Source organism: Cyprinus carpio, chromosome A16 (genome assembly GCF_018340385.1).
Source record: "Cyprinus carpio isolate SPL01 chromosome A16, ASM1834038v1, whole genome shotgun sequence".
NCBI lineage: Eukaryota > Metazoa > Chordata > Actinopteri > Cypriniformes > Cyprinidae > Cyprinus > Cyprinus carpio.
The window spans coordinates 17,311,831-17,333,098 of NC_056587.1; the positions used below are offsets into that span (position 1 = coordinate 17,311,831).

Here is a 21,268-nt window from a genome sequence, read left to right on the forward strand (position 1 = left end):
ATTTTTATATATATATATATATATATATATATATATATATATATATATATATATATATATATATATATATATATATATAGCCACCTTTCAGGAAGGTGTTCCCTTGTCATATTTGGGGGGCACTGGAATATAAAAAAAGTTTAGAAATCCTGCTCTGGGGTACACATAGCTAATCCCTGGTTGAGAATCACTGATCTAACGTTGCAAGTAAACTCAATTGCTCTCCAGTCCAATAAGGGGAGCTTGTCTTCGAGTCAGTTCATGCACCTTCAGCCAGTGTGAGAATAGAAGCAGCAAGAGCAGCCGTGGTCGGTGACACGCTGGCGTACCCATGTATTTTCCCGTGTAATTATCACAAACTGTTGTTTTTGTGAATGGTTGCATGCCGGTGCCCGCACGATAGGTTGCAATGGCACCGGGTTGGCAAGAGATCGCTTCACAGCATGTGGAGCAGATAACGGGATATGTCAGAGAAACCCTATCGACCGGCCTCGTCTATCTGAAGTCTGAGCTGGGAATAGACCTGGGCTTGAATCCTGATCTGTGCGCCCCATGGCTGCTCCTTATAACGGCCTGGGGGGGTCTGCTTCTCATCTTGATTTTATGGGTCTCGGTCTGTCGCGGTTTATCAAAAAGACTTTCAGAGACAGGAGACATCGCAGACAACACAGGTCCACCGCAAACGGCGAAGAAGGCTGATGAGCCCCGAAGAAGGAACAGAAAGAAGAATGCGGAGAAGGTTTGCTTTAGAGGCGATTCATCTCAGTGACTCGATTCTTTTGCATCGGTTCACCAACAGATTCGTTTACTGCGTGTTGCCTCGCGACGCCTGTAGGTGGAGACAAAGCGAGCGCTTTGGTGTTCTGTGAGCGAGTCATTGAATCATTTCTCAAATGATTCATTAAGAAACGTATTATTAAAATTATGACAATTTCGTGTCTACGAGTGTATATAAAGCTCAAAAAAGAGCGTTTAACATCATACACAGCTTAGAAGGATACGTTACGTTTGTTTAAGATTGTCCGTCTCGTTCAAAACGCCGACTGCTTCAGTGAAGGGCGTGTTTATTCAGTTGGTCCAACCAATGAGATTGCGTTTCACAAGCCGCAATCGAATGCTATTGGTTCGCGGTGTAGTCAATCTTTAAATGCAGAAAAACTGTCACGCGCTTCAAACTCGTCGCTCACTTAAAAGATTCATTTAAAAAACACCGATTCGTTCACCATCGAAATACCAGTTGACATTCAGGCATCCCAGTTCTATTTAAAACATGCATTTACATACACATTTCGTAACTTTTACATGCGTCGCTAACCATTAGACTTATTTTAAAAGTAATCCGTTTTCTGAATGTTTGACAGAAAGCCCAGAGGAACGGACTTGCTGTTGAATTACAGGAAGAGGCCAAAGTGGAGGATGTTCAAGAACTACCAGAAGGGAAGACTGACAAGGTTAATTTATTTTGACATTTACTGTAGTTTTAAAAGAATAGTTCACCCAAAAATACTGTTATTCACTCAACCTGATTTTCCTGATGGTTCTAGACAAAGAAGAATAAGAAAAAGGCAAAGCCTCCAGCAAAGGATAAAAAATCCTCTACATCTCTTGATGGCAAAGAACCAGAGGAAGGTATGTTTTGATTAATATGAAACACATGATTTTTTTTGTGAAATTTATTTTGCTTACATCTATGTATAGAGAGAGAGATTATATTTGTGTGTGTTTTGTTATCACAACAGAAAGTATTTGCTTAATAAATATCTTTTACTCAGCACAGTTTATTTGCATACAGTGGTCAGAACATGATTGTCATGGTAACTGTATCCGTCAGGTACCTGGGAGACCAAGGTCAGTAACCGTGAGAAACGACAGCAGCGGCGGAAGGACAAGGCTCCAGGTGATGGGTCAGGCAGCCCAGTAGCCACCGCGGCTTCGAGTGCCATTAGTACCCTGGAGGAGGTCCAGACCGCACCAGAAGAACCAGAAACCTCCATCAGCACCACTGTTTCTACACCTCCAGTCCAAAGAGAAGTGGAGGGTATGTTTACAGCTGTTTACTCTGTTTATCATGTTTATGATACATTACAGGTGGATATAACAGGGGAATCAAAATTATTTTTCCCCCTCCTTTTTAGTCGACCCACCTGAAATTGAAGCAAGTTTTGTACGAGACACCGTTGTTCCTCAAGGTAATCAGTTCATTTTCAATGTTAACAGACATATTTTCTGCACTGATGTTGAACATGCCTTCTGTGGTCTTGTAGTGACGCCGTGTTGGCAGGAAGTGCTGGCTGTTGACGGTTCTGGCTGGAGTGATCAGGGCCTGCAGCTTCCTCCTCAGATGGCCAGTGTCCAGGCAGAGAGCTGGACCAGCATGACTGTCCCTACGGAGCGTCAGACTAGTGAGCCCTCTGTCTGGCCCCAAGATATGGAAGGTATGAACCTGAGAAAGTTTTATTATTTCTCTTATTATGTTTTTTATATTGAAATGATATTTTAGTTGGGGCACGTGCCCAATGTATGCCTTGGTGCTCATGCAGGAGATGGAAGTTTTTTTTTTTTTTAATACTTTAATTAATTAATTAATTTATAATTAATACTTTTATTCAGCAAATATGCATTAATCAAAAATGACAGTAAAAACATTTGTTTTTGTTTTTTTTGTTTTTTTTAAGCTTTTTATTCATCAAAGATTCTTGGGAAAAAATTGCAAACAGCAGCACAACTGTTTTCACCATTGATTATAATAAGAAATGTTCCCTAAGCAGCATAAGAATATTAGAATGCTTTCTGAAGGATCATGTGACTGGAGTAATGACTGCTAGAGCCATCACAGGAATAAATTACATTTTAAAATATATTAAAACAAAAAACAGTCGTTTAAATGTGTAATAATACTTAAAAATATTAATGGTTTTATTGTATTTTTTGATCAAATAAATGCAGTCTTGGTGAGCATAGGAGTATTTATATATAATCATTTTTGTTTTTTGTAAAACAGGGTCATGGACTATTGTGGATGGACCTCACAATTCAGTTTCATTCAGTGGCTTGACTGCTGGTAATTAATTCATGAATTGAAATGAATGCATAACTAAGTTAAATTTGCTCATATTCAGTCAGGAAATGTTTCTCTGTACCACTTAATAATGTTCAGACTCACCAGTTCAGTCATCACTGTGCTCTATCACATCTCAGTTTAAACACCCCAAAATGTAGATCATTGAAGAGAAACACATGCAGCTCTCTGTGTTTGCAGTGCCTGACCTGAGTTGGAGCGCTCAGCCTTCTGTGCCAGTGGATGATGAGTGGTCCGGAATAAGTAAGAATATCTATACAAGCCCAAAACCTGTTCTCAATCACAAATTTAGAATCACATACTTACTACGAGTTGCTGTTGTGTTCCTCAGACAGCACATCTGCAGATGTATCGTGTGACTGGAACGCTCCGTCAGAGGAGTGGGGGAACTATATTGGGCAACACCCTGTCAGCGCAGCGCCGCTGGAGCCACCGGTTCCTGAAGTGGCACAGGTCAGTCCGTCATGTGACCATTAACTGACATCATAGGGACTGTGAACAAGCAAAACATTGAAATAGTGGCATAGTCCACCCAAAATTGAAAATTGTCATCTTTCACCTGTATATCTAACTTTTTTCTGTGGAACACAAAATAAGATAATTTGAAGAATGTTGGAAACCAAATGGTAGCCATTGACTTCCATGTTTTTTTCCCCGCCCTATACTATCGAAGTCGATGGCTACCGTCAGCTGTTTGCTCACCCACATTCTTCAGACCATCTTCTTTTTTGTTCAACAGCTGAAAGCAATTCATACAGGTTTGGAACAACACGAGGGTGAGTAAATGATGACAGAAGTTTCATTTTTGGTGAACTATGATTTTTAGTTCCGTTTGATTCTCATTCCTTTGAGTAGTCAGACCAAGAATGAAAACTTTCTTTCCATTCTACAGGAGTCTGATAACGAGAAAGATAAGGACGAAGCAGGTGCCCCTGGTAGCGGTAGAGCTAAGAAGAAGAAAAAGAAGAAGAAGAAGGTGGAGGATGCTGGACCTTCTGCTCAGGTGAGGATATTGCCCGAAGTCAATTCCAAATAACTGATACTTCAAACCAATGCAGAATACATGCATTCAGCCGCAGGTGAAGGCAGAGAGAGAGCCGAGCATCGCAACACTGGCACAGAGTGCAGCGGGAAACGCCTCAGCTGCCACAGCAGGGGTGAGATCTGTTTATCAACATTCATTTGGCTATTAGCAATAAAACGAGATCCTAAATTTGTGTCGACTTTTTTACAGCCACGTTTAGACGACACGGCACGTGCTGTACCATCAGCTCCGGTACAGACGCAACAGAGAATGACTGGACCTGAGCCGACTGACAAATCCACTCCTGGACCGACACAAAGTACGTTCAACCACCATATAGACTTCAATTTGTAAGATCATTCATCAGGGATTCTGCAGGTCTTAATTCACCCTTACACAAATTAATGCATTTAAAAGGTGTTAAAGTGGATTAGAACATCTTAAATTCATAAAGGCATCACAGCATTAAATGCTGCATACATTGCAAAAATGTCAAATATCCTAACATCCCAATACAAATATCCAAACAAAACTATAACAAAATAAATTTAAAATTAAGATATGAAGTTGATTTTTTTCTGACCCTATTAGCAGATTTGTTCTTGTTCTGATCATACACTCACATTTTGATACATTTCTCAGAAAACAAGACTTCTTATCCCATGCCATTTTGCATCTCAAGTAAATGTATCTCGATAATCTTCAGACATTTGTACTGGAAAACGAGACAAAAATAATATTGAACATCACTCTTGAAAGGGTCTTTAAAATGTCTTACATTCACCATCATAAAACCTGCAGAAACCCTGATTTCAGGTTTGGGCAAATGTCTTACCCGGGGAGCAGTTGGGGGTTCAGTGCTTGCTCATCACAAAAAGAAGAAGGCTACAAGAAAAAAATGAAGACACAAATTTCAGGTTTCTGTCTTTTCTCTGCCAGAAAAAACGGATGACAGCAAGGAGTCTTTGAAACCACCAGTCAAAAAGAAGAAGGCTAGAAGAGAGACATGAAGATACAAAAGAGATGAGACAACATATGCAATCTTGGGGTTGTACAGAATTTCATACTTCCTGAGTGACTTGTGTTTTTAATACCCTTAGATCCGCCGTGTTGTGAATCCCATCCTAGTGTCTACATCCCATTAGATATGTTTAGACAAAGTACTGTAATGTTACACGTCACATGAAGGGACACTTCATTCAGAACAGTTTCTCTTTTTTATGTATGTTAATTGCTAATTACAGTCAATTTGATATGATTTGTATTTGCAGCAAAATATTTTTTGTAAGAAGATCCTGGCGATCATCGCAAAGCACTAGGGATGTATCAAGGACACTTGATCAAGATATACGCACAGGAACCACCAGGAACCTATAGATCATTGAGCTGTTACATGAGAGCGCTATCTCATACTTAATTTATGACACACTGAGGCGGATTAGAGTGAACTAACTTAGCCAATTTGTAGGAGGAAAAAGCATATGTGGATCAAGCCATATGTGAAAACCCTAACAAACACTGAGAGACTTACTGCTGGAGAGCATGAGTAGATATTAACAGACAAACAACCTATTAACCGTACGCTTTGGTGAAGTAGTAGTGATGTCGGCTGGGGTTTTTGTGATCATTGTTACACCAGGTACAGCAGTGTCAGGAAATATTCAATGCCTTAACTTGTGTTGTGTAAGATAGCAGCAACGATCTGTCAGCTGCATGCCGTTTCCTCTTTCGTATTTATTGGTTAATATGTCATGTTTAACAAGTAATAAAGATTAAAGAGATTCTTTGCACACCTGTGTCATTTTCTGATTATTCAGACAACTTTTTCACCGGAGAGAGCAATATTATGGATTATGCACTCGTACAGCATTTCAGTCAAATCAATGGTTTGAAGTCAAAAATGTCAATGGATTTGATTGTTACAAAAGCACAGCTTTTTGCTTCAGAAGGTTTTAACTGATGGACTGGAGTCGTGTTGATTGCTTGTGGATTACGGTGATGTTTTTTATTAGCTGTTGGACCCTCATTCTGATGGCACCCATTCAATTCAGAGGATCCATTGGTGAGCAAATGATGTGAAGCTATGTTTCTTATGCTATATTTTTGTAAACTCATCTAGATTTTGAATGGCCTGAAAGTGTCAATTTTCAGCAAATTTTTATTTTCGGGTGAACTATTCCTTTGAGAGGAATAAATGTTTTAGAAAAATTGTTAGATCTTTGTAACTGTTAAATGGTTACACTTTACAATAACGTTTCAAAACATTTATAAAGGTATACCGATATGGGTTTTCTAATGACCGATACATCTAAAAAGCAGATGACATTAAGCTGATATAAACGTAATCATATATACACAAACTTGCAGAAATGAAAAGGTTATTTGTAATTGACAAATTTTGGAAGACAAATCTCTTAAGGTTTAGCAACCTTTAAAAAAAAAAAGCTGTCAAACAATGACAGCAAGTGTTTACTGAAGCCTTTCCAAAGACTCCAGATCAGATCACACATGCTTAAACTTAAATTAAATTTCCCTCACGACCATGGTGTAACGTTATTTTATTTCTGAAGGGCTGTAAAGAGTTTTATAACAGCAGTTTAATCCATCCTGCAACTGTTTGGAATTACAAAAAAAAGAAAAAAACAGGTCATATAAAAATTGCACAAATCGCTAAAAACACACCAGTAACAAAACACAAGAGACATGTAGACACAAAAGACAAGAGACACAAACATTTGTTTTATTAAATCATCATAAGGCCGCTAAGTAGTGCGCAGACTTCTTAAAGAGAAACAACTGCCCTGTGTTCAGAGCACTGCCCACTGAAGAACACCAGATTACTGACGCCAGATAAGGCACATTAAGAAAGATCAAATCCATCACCCCACCTGAGTAGTGTGCAGCCTGTCATCTGTACATATCAAACTATATCATTCACAGCTGATCAACAGAGTTTTCTAAGTACCTTCAATGATGGCAATGTGAATAGCTATCAAATATAAATTCTCAATGTGAAGAATAAACATCTCGAGTCAACCTTTACATCCCAAAATCATTCAAAAATGTTTAGTCATTACAGGTGATATTCTCTGTGAGCCAACAGACTTACGTAAAGGACAGATTTAATTAACCTGACCATTAACGACCACCTTAACCTTTCATAATTAAGAAAAAAAAAATATTTTTTTGGTATCTCTGCCTCAATGACATTCAATGACTTGCTTCAATGACCCAACACCATATATAAATTTTAAATGCTACCAACAGCATACAAGTAAAGAGGGGAGCAATACCTCCACCTTTCACATTCACACAGAACAGCAGCATTCGAAAAACAATGTATGATCGAGTTCTCTCATTATCATAAATGCGTACTTGAGATTCACGTATTCACACGTGCACAGATCCGTCTGAATCATCCGTGTATCTGGTGACTGGACTGTCAGAGAGTTCTTTCACCATGAGACTGAACAATGTAGAAGACCTTTAGAAGTTAGACAGGAACAAGGCATGGCAAATACAAGGTTAACATTACCCAGTGGGGGCCATGATTCAGTCTAATTTTCAGAACTGATATTTCTCCAAATTCAAGAATGCATTTTTAAATATGAAAGGAATTTACCTTTTTTTTCAGACTCTACCAATAATAGGTCTCATTCATGAACAAGCAAAACAAACAATGTGTAAATTGTTCGTAACCATTCCAATGCAAATGGTTGCACTGAATGGAATAGTTTTATAATCGCTAGCGTATACAATTAAACGTTAATGTATGTTAGAACGGTTTTACAAATATTAACACGTTTGACAATGCAACAATTTTCTCAAGAATGTTTTATGAACAGTAGAGCATTAATTTAATGCAGCAATTTACATTAATGATTTTGATCCATTACACCAATATATGCAAGAATGGTTTTACAAATATTAGCGCATTTAACTGAAAGCAACAGCTCACGTTTATGGATGTTCGCGCAATTACTGCAATGCAAACATTTAAGAATGGTTTGTGAGCAATAGCGCATTTAATTTAATGCAGCACCCTACAAGAGTATGGTTTACTATTGATTGCGCATTTAAATCATTACTTCCAATTAACACAAGAATGATTTTACAAATATTAGAGCATTCAATTTAAAAACAACAATTCATCTAAAAATGGTTTTACGAACATTAGCATTTAATTTAACTTCATGCAACAATTAACATAAGATTGATTTTACAAATGTAGCACATTTGATTCAAAGCTACTATGTAAAAATGGTTTTACGAACGTTAAGCGTATTAGAATCAATGCAAAAATTCTTTTACAGATGTTCTTAGCTCATTTTATTTAATGGGACAATTTACTTAAAAATAGTTTTTACAAACAGTTTATGCTTGTGTTTTTATGAGGCTGAAGGTCTTTTTAAAAAGCTTGCATAACAAGGTAAGTGCATTTCTAGGAAATATCTTTGAATAATCAAATGTTGGACTCAAATGGGAATATGGGACAAAGACATAAGGACTTCCGAAGTATACACTTTTCACCAAGACATTGAAATGGACACAATGCGCTCTTCACTGATATGACATTCTCTGACAAAAAGGAGAAATACAGCTACATTCAACAAGCCTATTGCCTAATCCAAAGCAAACCGCACACAACCAGAAAAAAAAAATCATGCAGATAAAATACAATGTGTTGAGTAATTCGTGAACATGAGATGCAGCGCATTGATTAGAAAAGCCAATATTATTACTAAGATAACCAAAGGCAATTATGAAAATAAAAAAAGGAAAAAAAAGAGAACATCAGTATATGTAGAGTGGTTATTACTACCAAAGAGGCCAGTTCTGACTGAGTTACTCGAAATGGAAGATATTTAACAAAATATCACTCCACCCACCTGGATAGCAATACAGTACATAATCAAAATTACTAATTTACTGAACAGGAAATGCACAAGACTCACAGAGCAGTGCAGAAAACAACGTTGCTTATGTATTTGGTTGCCTGCTTTCACTTTTTCCCTCGCGTGGCAGAAAACAAATTTTACCCCTCCTAAAGAGTCGGCCTGACCCAGTGCGACACATCAACCTCAGGCGGCCGAAGCTATGCTTTAGTCATCATGAGAGAAATGTAAGAAGAGAATGCAGCTCGATTCTAAGGCAACAGAGGTTTTTCAATGGTGCCCAAGAGCACAGAGGATACATCAAGAGTCTGTCTGTCAGGAAACACGTCAATCCTAACTATTCAGAAAAACAGATAAAAAAGACAAATTCTGCAGCATCCTGACTTATAAAGTGAACCAGTGAGCACAGGATCAGAATGTCAAACTTTGGAGAAAAAGAGAGAGAAAGGACAGAGAATCATGGGATCACTAGATGGCACCGCTATTATAGAGGAAAACAGAAGGTCTGTGGTGCAGTAAAGGCATGATGTCCCATGAACTCTCTGGCCATGTGCATGTGGGTGAAGTGGTCTGCAGGCAGTGTGGCACTGGCGCTAAGACTTGTGCCTCTGGGATCCACAAGAATGCTGGGAGTCAGCTAAGAAGCAGCTTTTTTTTTAGGCGGGTGCAGGCCTGCCTCGGTGCCAATGTTGACCGTGATGTTGGTGTAAAGAGGCTGGTAATCCCGGGATACGATCTCATACTCCACCGTATTCATACCGTCTTGTTTCCACGTATGCCGGGTCTTGGCCAACATGTTAAACCTGCATGAGAGGAAACAGTTTGAACAGAGGAAGTTCTAGGAGATGATGCTATCATGTCAAAAACCAAATGTGTAAAGGTGCAGTCATATGTAACACTGTTCTGTGAATTTCCACAGTCGAAATGCAGTCATTTTAATAGGAATCCACACAACTGGGAATTTTGCAAAATGTTTCAAGATTTGTTGTGTTTCCCAACATAAAGCTGCTTGGTTTGTAAGTGATTTTACAAAATGAGACAATGGACCATTTCTGCCCACTAAATTCTGCTTATATGATCGCACATTTAGAATGACAATTAGAATATTAAACAACAAAATCCACAATAAAAGCTTGTAAATATTGTTGTCCATTTATCAGATGGTTGTCAGGTGATTCTACCTTTTGGGATTCACTTCATTGCCTTTGTCGTGCTTGTGTTTGATCATCTTATATCGGCCCACTTTTAGAGACGGACGACTGATTAGCATTCCTCCAAGTGAGACCCTGAGAAGATGAAGGAAGTTAGACAGTGTTACAAAAAAGCAGAAGGTGACTCAGGATTGGGTTGGGAATAAATTTGAGGAACTGGTTCCCTTTCAATTCATAAGTGTCAGTTTAACTGAATTGGCCATGCCTCACAGGAAGCTGCATTGCAGTTTCAATCTGAATGAAATTCAGTGAATTCCTCTACATCACATTCTAAAAAATTCAGCACAAGTAATGCATTCTAGGAAGTGAGGCGCTCTTTCACTCTGGTCCACAAAAGTTAAATTAGTAAATGTGATAAAATACACTAACATTCAAAAGTTTGGGGTAAGATTTTTTTTTCCTTTTGAAAGAAATGAATATGCTTATTCAGCAAGGAAGCATTAAAATGATCAAAAGTGAAGACATATCCCATTTCCCACAAAAATATCAGAAGCAAAACTGTTTTCAACCTTGATTATTGATAAGAAATGTTTCTTGAGCACCAAATTCACATATTAAAATTATTTCTGAAGGATCATGTGACACTGAAGACTGGAGTAAAGCCTGCTGAAAATTCAGCTTAACCATCACAGGAATAAATTACATTTTAAAACATATTGAAATAGAAAACTCATTTAAAATTAAATATCGTTTAACAATACTACTGTGTTTTTGATGAACATAAGAGACTTCTTTCAAAAATATAAAAAAAATCTTACAGATTTCAAACATTTGAACAGAAAGTCGCTGGGGTATATTTTTAGCAATAGCCCAAAAAACATTGTATGGGTCAAAATGATCGATTTTTCTTTTATGTCAAAAATCATTAGGATATTAAGTAAAGATATTTTGTAAATTTCCTACTGTAAATATATCAAAACTTAATTTTTGATTAGTAATATGCATTGCTAAGAATTCATTTGGACAATTTCAAAGACAAACCTCACAAATTTTTTAATTTATTTGTAACCCAATAATCAATAATTTCAAATAGTTGTATCTCGGCCAAATCTTGTCCGGTCCTAATAAACCATACATCAATGGAAAGCTTATTTATTCGGCTTTCAGATGATGTATAAATCTCAATTTAAAAAAATCCCTACTTAAGACTGGTTTTGTGGTCCTGGGTCACAAATGTAAACAAGCTAAATACAAATTATTTTTTAACTTTTTAAAAAGGCTTTGTCAAGCAAACATTTCAAGTCTTTGGCAAATTTTGCTTCTCATGTTAAAAATATCACCTATATGAATTTCTTTGTATTTCAATTCATTTTAATTGTACAGCATAACTATACAGTACATTTTATTCGATCCTTTGCATGTGGCCTAGCTTGAGAGCCATGACTCAGCTATAATTTTAGCAAACATCAGACTGCACAATCCACCTCTATAAAGCAGACAGTAACACTGTCAGATGTGACACTAGCTTTGAACTAGAGAAGCTAGAAAAGACAGGTGGTTCATGGCCAGCTGTGTCACAGAGACAGATCTCCTCCCACACAGACCTCTCCAATGATCTACACACACACACACACACACACACACATACATAAATCTGTGCACACACTCAGCCCCTCCAAAGCAAATAAACACAAGGTTCCCCACGCTCACTCACCGGACACCAATGTCATCGTCCTCACCACCCCAGCCCCAGTAATTGTTTGGGAAGCCATTCATTTTGAGGTACTGAACAGGGGTCACAGCCGATACTCCTCCAAAATACATCTTATAAGGCAACCTGATTGATAACAAGCAGGAGAAATGCACAACAATATAAATGTAAAGTAATTCATACTTTTAAATCACTTTAGCTCAGTGGAATATTGTTTTTTGCACCTATAAGCATTTTATTGTTACATGAGTTTGTTTTTGTTACAGATTTTACCTTTTTGTTGTTTGAAAAATCACAGTAATACAGTACATTCTTGGAGACCTCTTATGCCATCATTTATTTTTGCTACTTTTTAAAATACTGTCAATAAATAGATTTTGTGTGGAATTGAATTAAAAAATATCATTAAAAATTAAACATTTTTAGTGTACATATTTTATTATATGATTTAAAAAAAACCTTGCTACATGTACTGAGACTTGTTATAGCACTTGCATATCATTGCTCTTTTGTTGTATTTGATTGCTTCCATTGTGCTCATTTGTAAGTCGCTTTGGATAAAAGCATCTGCTAAATGTCTAAATGTAAATAGTTTATCATTGCAGTGCATAATCTATGTGCAAGTGTTGAAGTAAAATGCAGGCAAATGAAGTCAAGTGAAGCGCAGCTAGAGAGCGGGCAGAACACTGACTTGTAGCCAAATTTGTCCATGGCAATGGCAGCGTGTTTGGGGTGAGCGTCACAGATGTAGGTGTTGCGGTCATCCTCGGGAATGAGGTCCACGTCATGAAAGAAGAGACAGTCCCAGTCATCTTCCCTCATGGCTTCGCGAAATCCCACGTTCATCAGCTTTGCTCGGTTAAAGGTGTAATTACCAGCCTACACACAGAACGTTATTGTTATTGAACAATTTATAATGATAAGAACCTAACATACAGACTTAAGCTATTATTTATAGTTTCTGTAAAAACAAATGAGTCCATATAAAATCAAATAATAAAATCAGTTACACAAATACTGATAAAACAAAGCATACAAACTCAGCTGTTCAGCCTGTAAATCCTCCTAAGAACCAGAAAACAAGTTTTGAGAATTTGTTGTTTTTTATGTCATTACATTGGTTGGAGCATAAGAAACAAATGGAGAAAATACATAAAAAAAAAAAAAAAAAAAAAAAAAAAAAAAAAAATGTTTATTCTATGTCCTTTGTAGAGGACGCCAGGAAAAACTTATTAAAAAAAAATAAAAAAAACTGTCATGAAGAGACATGTATAGGTAAAAACAACATTTAATTTTTCATTCACCAATCAGTTTTTATGTTTCAGGCTATTTAGCCAAACTTTGTACAAAGATGATTCTTAACTATGTTATGAAATCTATCCATACATTGCATCTAATTTGCATATTAATGTTTCCTTGGGTCAAACCATAATGAAAAAAGAAGTGTAATAATGGGAGTAATAACGTCACATTTTCATAAGAATATCTCATATTTCATCGGAATATTGATCTATATTTTCTAGGGATGTAACAATTCAATCAACTCAAGATTCGATTCGATTTACAATTTTGATTTCAAGATTTGATTTTCTCATGTTTTTTTTTTAAACAAAATGAGAAAAGGTGTCATTTTATTAGGCTATTGCTGCACGTTTCTTTGTGAAATTGAAAAATGACAAAACCCCAAATCAAACAAGTTAGTTAAACAAATAAAAGAAATCTGTTAACATGAACAAACTAAGGCTTTGTCTGTGCTCTTTCCATTTAAAATTAGAGGCAAAAAATTTAAATCAAAAACAAAACAAACTAACATTCAGCATACATAAACCATAAGTAGTTTTTAATCTAAATCAGAGACTGTACAATTTCAAAATTTTAAGCAAAAACAGAATGGTCTGACTTCAGTTTTGTGAAACTATACTACATAAAACACGAGCTGAATGAGACGCAGTTTCACTCTCTGACAGCAGGTGGCGCTTATGAACAGCAGTGATACAGTGTTTCCTGGGTTACCTCTGTAAACAAAGCAGAGCTGCACTTATCAACACTAATTTAATATGCATTGTTCAGAGGCCAGATGAAAAGAAAATACCATGTTTTCTAAAGATGGTCAGTTCCCCTCAGAGATACATTCATATAAACTCCTACTCCAATTGTATCGCGTTTTGTTTGGCATCTCAACCGATTTTAAATGATTTTCGACCGGCTTGCGGTTAATCGTTACATCCCTACTATTTTCTTCACTATTGATTTGTTGTGTTTCCCCCAAATGCCTGATTAACATGCTGTTTGTCCTGGTGTCCTCTTCAGAAGACATGTATGAAAATAATGCCCCGTTTTGTAACAAAAAGTCATATTCCGATTAAAAACTGATAACATTTTTCGGAGATGTTTATTTACGACTAACAATTAGAAAATTAGCCAGATTTAAATGACACTTACAAAACATTATCATATTTCCCTAAGAGTGCTAAATTTCATCATTCTGTCAATATCAGTCATTTTTAAAGAACAAGGAAAAGGTGTTTATGATCAAACCTCTAAACATTTGATATCCCTAAAAAGCCCTGAATGTGCTCTGTACAGGACACCCAGACATCAAACTGTGACATGTAGGGTCTCAGAGAAATTCACTAAAATATAATGTCCTCTACAGAGGACAAAAGTCTATGCCTGGGTCCCAATATACATTTATACTCATAAAAATGGGCTGAATCTATAATGTGGTGAGGATTTTCAGAGCAGATTAATAAGGATTACAGTCTAATCCTTGGCCTGTTGACGTGAAGTGGGAATATCAAAGTCAGAACGATAAGAAAGAAGATGATTTTCTTTTCATGGTAATGCATTGTTTTAAAGTCCATGAATGACATTTATTAAAAACAGAAAAAAAGAGGAAAATCTCACGTTACGGTCACTTTTAAAGTGTTATTTTAGTATGACTGACATTCCATTAAAGTTCTTGTTAAAATTTATAATTCTTTTCCTTCAGTATTTTATATAATTAATTGCAATATTGTAATTGTAACTGTACTTAAAGTTTTAGTAATTTTGTTGTGTGCTTTTATTATTTTAGTAGTTTTTAGTAGTCTACAGTTGTTATTGATTTTTATTTCAGTTTTAGTTTTAGTTATTTTAGGACATCAAGTTGAACAAAATAAAAATACAAAAATGTTTTATGATTTTAGTTTTATATAGTTTAGTTAACTTTACTTTTAATCAACTTTATGCATTAAATATGTATATTTTATATACAAGTCAGACTGAATTACAACAGGACAAAAACTGAACAAACAAAAGTAGGATTTCAATCTCATTGAGCTTCACAATTCAGCAAAAACAAATCCGAGCAACAACAATACAACTCAAAACTCTGCAGAAATTTCTGAGCAGCGCTTGACCTGTCAGAGTGAGTTGTACAGGTTTGCGTCTAGATCTACAGGATGAAGTGATTACAACTGACTCTGACAGGAAACAGCAGGAGGCACAGTTGAGTTGTACTACATTAGAGCTGCATATTTAATATGTAACTAAGCAACAAATTCATCTTTGTACAATATGTGAAACTGTGAGAGCACGGTCTAAAATTAACACCCACCAGGTGCCAACTGTCTGAGAATAAAATTAGCTTTGGCAACCAAATAAAATAGACAATGTATGGTTTAATCTAGGGTTTAGTGTAAGAATGATACTTTGACCTATGTTGACTAGAGTGAATCAAATGACAAAAATACAAATCATCAAGTAGAGGAAAGATGATTTCTGCATCACCTGATTAAATCACAACAATAATAACAGGCTGCAGACGCACCTGGTGAATGATATAGATGCCATAGTTGAGCTGCTGACGCTGTAGGAAGGGATGCAGATAGTAGAGGAGGAACTTGAGGTGGTGCTCCCTGTTTCTGTGGGGAATGATTATTGCAGTGCGGTGGCGAGCCTCACAGTTTGGCGGCCTGTATCGCCCTCCACGGACAACAAGTGGATTCTTTCTCTCCACCTCAGCAAGCGTAAGCCCGGAGGGGAAAGTGACATGAATTGGTCCACCTGAATATTTAAGTAAAGAGTGTGTGAACAGGAGTATTTACTGGATGAGGTTGAGCCATTTGACTTTGCTTTAATAATGTTTGAAAACTCTAAATAAGGAAACGTTACAGTTGATTCACACTTATTTATTTTGAACCAAAGGCTAACAGACTGCAAAGTCGCCTTAACAATTTACTACACATATGAACCGGAAAACTGTTGGCATGACTGGGATGTATATTTGCAGAAACTAATATGGTTTATGGAAGCAAGTATTTATAGTATCTCATTTGAGTATCTTGCTAATACATCAATAGTGATATTGTAGTAGAAAACCTAGATTAGTTATACATGACGAAACCTAGATTTGACATGCTATCCATGATGATCCATTTGAATTATTTACAGGGTTTCCATATTTGACCATTTAATTTTTCATCACTTTTCCAGTATTTTTTGTGACTGAAGGGGGAAAACCCAGGAAACTGGACCACAAAACCAGTCTTAAGTGTACATTTTTGGAAATTGAATAAAGCTGAATAAATAGGCTTTTCATTGATGTATGGTTCATTAGGATCGGACAATATTTGGCCGCGATATGACTATTTGAAAATCTGGAATCTGAGGGTGCAAAAAAATCTAAATACAGAGAAAAATGCATTTCAAGTTGTCCAAATTAATTTTCTTAACAATGGATATTACTAATCAAAAATTAAGTTTTGATATATTTACGGTAGGAAATTTACAAAATATCTTCATGGAACATTTTGGCATAAAATGAAAATCGATAATTTTGACCCATACAATGTTTTTTTGGCTATTGCTAAAAATATTCCCCAGCAACTTAAGACTGCTTTTGTGGTCCAGGGTCACAATTAATAATATAAAAAAATTATATTTTATATATATATATATATATATATATATATATATATATATATATATATATATATATATATATATATATATATATATATATATATATATATATATATATATATATATATATGCACCATTAATATTTCATTTTAAATTTTATACATATGCACTACTATATACTTTCTTTTCATAAAATATATATATATATTTATATATAAACTTCCAGGTACTGTTTTTTTTTTTTTATGACTAACATAATGATATGATATTCCCAATAGTGAGACTGATCAGAACCATGATAACACACTTCCAAGGGAGCTTTCAAACTCACCAGTCAGAGGAGACTGCTTGGGGCAGTAGGGCATGTCCTCTTTATTAAGAGCAGGGCCCAAAAGGGAGAGGTTGGCGTAAACATCCGTGTGGTTGCGTACACCAATTGTGTGTCCTGTTGTAGAATCCGCCTTTCGGAAAATCCGGAAAAAATATGACACTCTTTTCTGGTAGCCCTCTCTAGAAAGAAGAGCCATGACCACTAACTGGACGCCTAAGAACATGATTAGGTAGCGCCATTTGGACTGGAGAGTGTACATGGTGACGGAACTGTTCAGTGGAAGTACTGTACCACGTTTGAGAGTCTGAGTGAGTTAAGGTTAGATAGGTTTGAGAAACTGAATTCTACGGTGGTCTCATTCCTCGTATCTTAAATACTTCAAACTTTTACTCACATGCAAACAGGAGAAAGTAATGAAACAGATACGTCTTGGAAGCTATAAGGCCTGGAAATGTAAACAAACAAATCGTTTCAAGGATTGGCAGATAGATCAGATATGTGGAGTGGATGTAAACAGTTCGATGAAGCACAAGGCACTTCAGATGAGTTGGATGAAACGGCAAAGGAGAGGTATCATTTATTTAAACAGATGTTCTGCTGCAGGTTGAATTAGATTTGCTTCTCTCACTAGCAGTCTCCAAATGGAAACTACCAGTGGTCCTCTGGTGTTTTCATGATTCAATGATCTACTGAGCTTCTGTTAAGCTCCACCAAAGCTGCAAGAATGGAAGGAAGTGTCCACTGGCTGAAAGCAAACGGGTTTTGTTCCCAGAAGTTCTCAGCAGCAATGGTCGTGTAAAAGTCTCATGGTCCCTACAAAGTAAAGTGTGGGGGCCACAAAGGTCCAAAGTATTGTTTTGTAGAGGGTTGGTGTAAGATAGCGAGTATGGATATGCTTCTTGGATATGCAGGAGGGGGAAAACAAAGAGGAGGAGGGGGGCTGATTTCCAACACCCCCAGCTATTGTCTCATTCTGTCGTTGTGCAGGAGGAGGGTCCAACACCCCATCCAATGCCAGCTGCTCAAATGACAGGAGTCAGTGTCTGGAAAACAAAGGGGGAGACATGAGGAGTGACCCAGAATAGAGGCTTTACAATAAGTTTATTTGCTACCGTACTCCATACTAATTCACTCACGCATGTGGATGATCATAAAATACAATTGGTTTATCTATTTTTTAAGGATAGAAATACACTACCGTTCAAAGTTTGGAGTCTGATTTTTTTTTTTTTATAAATTGATTTAAATTTACATTCAGCAAGGATGCATTAAGTTTATCAAAAATGACAGTAAATACATTTATAATGTTAAAAAAAATCTATTGTTTCAAAAAATGCAAATAATAAATACAATTTATAAAAATATGTATGACAGTTTCCACAAAAATATCAAGCAGCAAAATTGTTTTTAACATAATATTATGGTAATATTAAGAAATGTTTCTGAGCACCAAATCAGCATATTAGAAAGATTTCTGATGGATCATGTGAAAATTCAGCTTTTCTATTACAGAAAAAAATAATAATATTTAAAATATTAAAATATCAAAGTCATTTTAAATCGTATTTATATTTCACAATATGACAATATTTTTGATCAAATAAATGCAGCCTCGACAAACATAAAACTCTTCTTTAAAAAACATAAATCTCACTGGCCCCAAACTTTTTAACAGTACATTATATAATAATAATAATAATAATAATATGATTAAATTATTATTATTATTATTATTATTACTGTTGTTGTTGTTAAAAAGGAAAAAAAGTTCAAGAAATACTCACGGCCAGTTAATTTGCTTAACTCACTTGCCAATGGCAGGTGTGGCAAAAAGTTAATTTTGGACCCTATGTACAACCATTAGAGAGCAAACGCTACCAGCTTGTGTCCCTCCCCCCTCCATTCCTCTAAAATGTGTTTAGATGAATAAAGCCTGCACTTGGTTCCAAGATGGCTGACTTCCCAGACACAGGCCTTGTCCAAGGGGAAGGAGGCAAACACCCTCAGCAGGAAGGCAGAACTCTGTAAGCCCTAAAAGCCACATTGCTCCTGCTGAGAATTCTGTCCCACCAACACCAGAATCACTCGCTAGAAAAAGAGACCTGGGGCTTCAAACAAGCTTCATTTAATCTGCCTGACACAGTCTGGTGGATCTGTGCTTACAAATCAATTACAGCTCATTAACACCACCACTGACAGGCTAATGATCCTAATCTGGGAAATATCGCAGGAATTGGTGGATTGGCCAAGGAGACATCTCTTACTAATCTCATCTTCAGCTGATCACAGATCACAGAGAAGAGGCTAAAGAGAGAGGCGTTAAGGTCAAATTTAAATATGAATCCTGCATGTTCTGCGTGTCTCTGTTAAAGAATGGCGCAGACGCGTGGTTTCATATAACGTTACAAACATACTGAAGCGGGCGTGACGCTCGCAGTGACTTCAGCATCTGCCGTCTCACTAAATGATGATGTAAACACATGAACAACATCTCCAGAACTGCTCTGAGAGTCACTTCATGGGCATTTTACCGAGTAAAATGAGTTTTTGAGTAAAACTAGCGTCATATCACATACACAGAACTGTAAAGATATTCACGGCGACCTGTCAAAATAAAAGTCCGGTTTTATTTTAAGACATTGTGTCTACTACTAGTTTTCAGTAGAATGTCCATAGCCTACCTCTTCTACTACTAGTAAAATTAATCACACAACATTTCTTCCAGGTTTTCATTTTAATAGTAAATCCCCTTTGTTTACCAAAAAAAATAAAGTTTGCTTAATTTTCAACAATTAAAAGATAACTTAAATTAATGTTTTATGTCTTCATTTGATAACCAGAAAAATTGAAATACACAACACAGAATTTCTGAGGGAAGCAAAATTTCATAAGGCTACTTTAAGAAAAAATTGAATAAATTGAGTTGTTTTATGCATTCAAATAATTAGACATGCTAAAACACAGAATTTGTTAACAATAAAAAATATGGTGAGAAAAAAATAAAACATTCCATAGGCCTTGAACATGTAATTTTTATTAAACTTTTAATAAATTGACGTGAAAATGTATAAGTTTCATGATTTTAATTAATAAGACATGCTTCTTGATTAATAAAATATAATTTAACTATTAAAAAGGAGGAGTCGAGAAAAATTAAGACGGAATTTAGGAAAAAATAAAACGGATTTCATAGGGCCCTAGCAAAATGTCGATTATCACAGACAATCACTTAAAGGATCAGGATGGGCAAATATTTTTGACCATCAGCACAATAAACCAACCAATTTATCCCAGACAACTACACAATAACAAAATAACAAAAATAATAAAAATCTGTGTCAACTACACACTGTCAAAAGGACAGTCAGTAATGACACTGATATGGTTTCATGATGTAAGTACACAAAACATGCTCCATTTTGAGATTATCATAACTAAAAGTAATGATAATTTTCAGCTCAGGAAGTCAGATTCATTATGTTGACTTTCATTGAAGGATTCGTCATACTGATTCAAAGCAGTATCTCCTTTTACTGCCGTTTTTAAATTTTTTTTTTTATCCCCTCTAATGATTTATTATTAAAATTCCATATAGAGACAGTAAACTAAAAAGACAGAGAATGGGATCTCTCTGTGCCCTCAAACACTGATGGTTTCAGCACAGTCAAAATAAACATCCTGCACAATGTCAAAATAAAAGTTCAACACATCGACCAAACACAAATGGGACTCAAATGCAAAATCAAGCATAGCAGGTCTGTGGAACTTAAAAACAGCCTTACTAAGCCACATGAAGATAAGAAGAAAGATGGATGAAGCAACCAATATTAATATAGGACAGAGATGGAATGAGAATATTGTGTCCTTTTCTTGCCTTGCCAGAGCACATGTCACCCCGTCCCCCTTGCATTCTGGATTCAAAGGGACAGCACTGGCATACTGTATGACTAAGCCAAGCCAGTCAAGCCAAGACACACAATCTTTTATCTTCTTCCTTTCACTCTCCTCCCTCACACGGCAGGAAGCGTGCATCTATACACATAAGACTACAATTGGCACAATATTTTGTGCCTGAAGCCTTTAATATTTTTTATTTTTTTTTGCATACACAACAAAGCCCACTGACAAACACAGAAGAATGGGACATGAATGAGTAAATATAAAGTGCATTA

At 36.1% G+C, this 21,268-nt stretch overlaps 2 protein-coding genes across 4 annotated transcripts in view; one reads left to right on the forward strand and one right to left on the reverse strand.

Annotated features, from left to right (window-relative positions):
• The first annotated feature begins 246 nt into the window (after positions 1-246).
• On the forward strand, positions 247-5,893 carry mtdhb (metadherin b). 2 transcript variants are annotated; one of them, XM_042773009.1, is made up of 13 exons: positions 247-739; positions 1,362-1,451; positions 1,545-1,629; positions 1,832-2,038; positions 2,136-2,189; positions 2,265-2,435; positions 3,002-3,061; positions 3,260-3,322; positions 3,411-3,532; positions 3,972-4,082; positions 4,138-4,236; positions 4,314-4,422; positions 5,043-5,893. In XM_042773009.1, exons 1-13 carry the CDS (start codon positions 410-412, stop codon positions 5,111-5,113), a joined length of 1,572 nt encoding a protein of 523 aa, XP_042628943.1. In that variant the 5' UTR covers positions 247-409; the 3' UTR covers positions 5,114-5,893. The 2 variants fall into 2 exon arrangements, with proteins under 2 accessions (XP_042628943.1, XP_042628944.1); XM_042773010.1 differs by having other exon boundaries at positions 248-739; positions 4,153-4,236.
• A 3,477-nt stretch (positions 5,894-9,370) lies between these two features.
• Positions 9,371-21,268, reverse strand: part of LOC109104885 (beta-1,4-galactosyltransferase 3-like) — a 34,970-nt gene continuing 23,072 nt past the window's right edge. For both annotated transcript variants that reach the window (XM_042773011.1, XM_042773012.1), the window contains exons 2-7: positions 17,097-18,139; positions 15,672-15,907; positions 12,552-12,739; positions 11,864-11,986; positions 10,180-10,284; positions 9,371-9,801 (exon numbers count right to left, since the gene is read on the reverse strand). In XM_042773011.1, the coding sequence (XP_042628945.1) occupies positions 9,636-9,801; positions 10,180-10,284; positions 11,864-11,986; positions 12,552-12,739; positions 15,672-15,907; positions 17,097-17,355 (1,077 nt within the window). In that variant the 5' untranslated portion in view covers positions 17,356-18,139 and the 3' untranslated portion in view covers positions 9,371-9,635. The remainder of the gene's footprint in view (positions 9,802-10,179; positions 10,285-11,863; positions 11,987-12,551; positions 12,740-15,671; positions 15,908-17,096; positions 18,140-21,268) is intronic.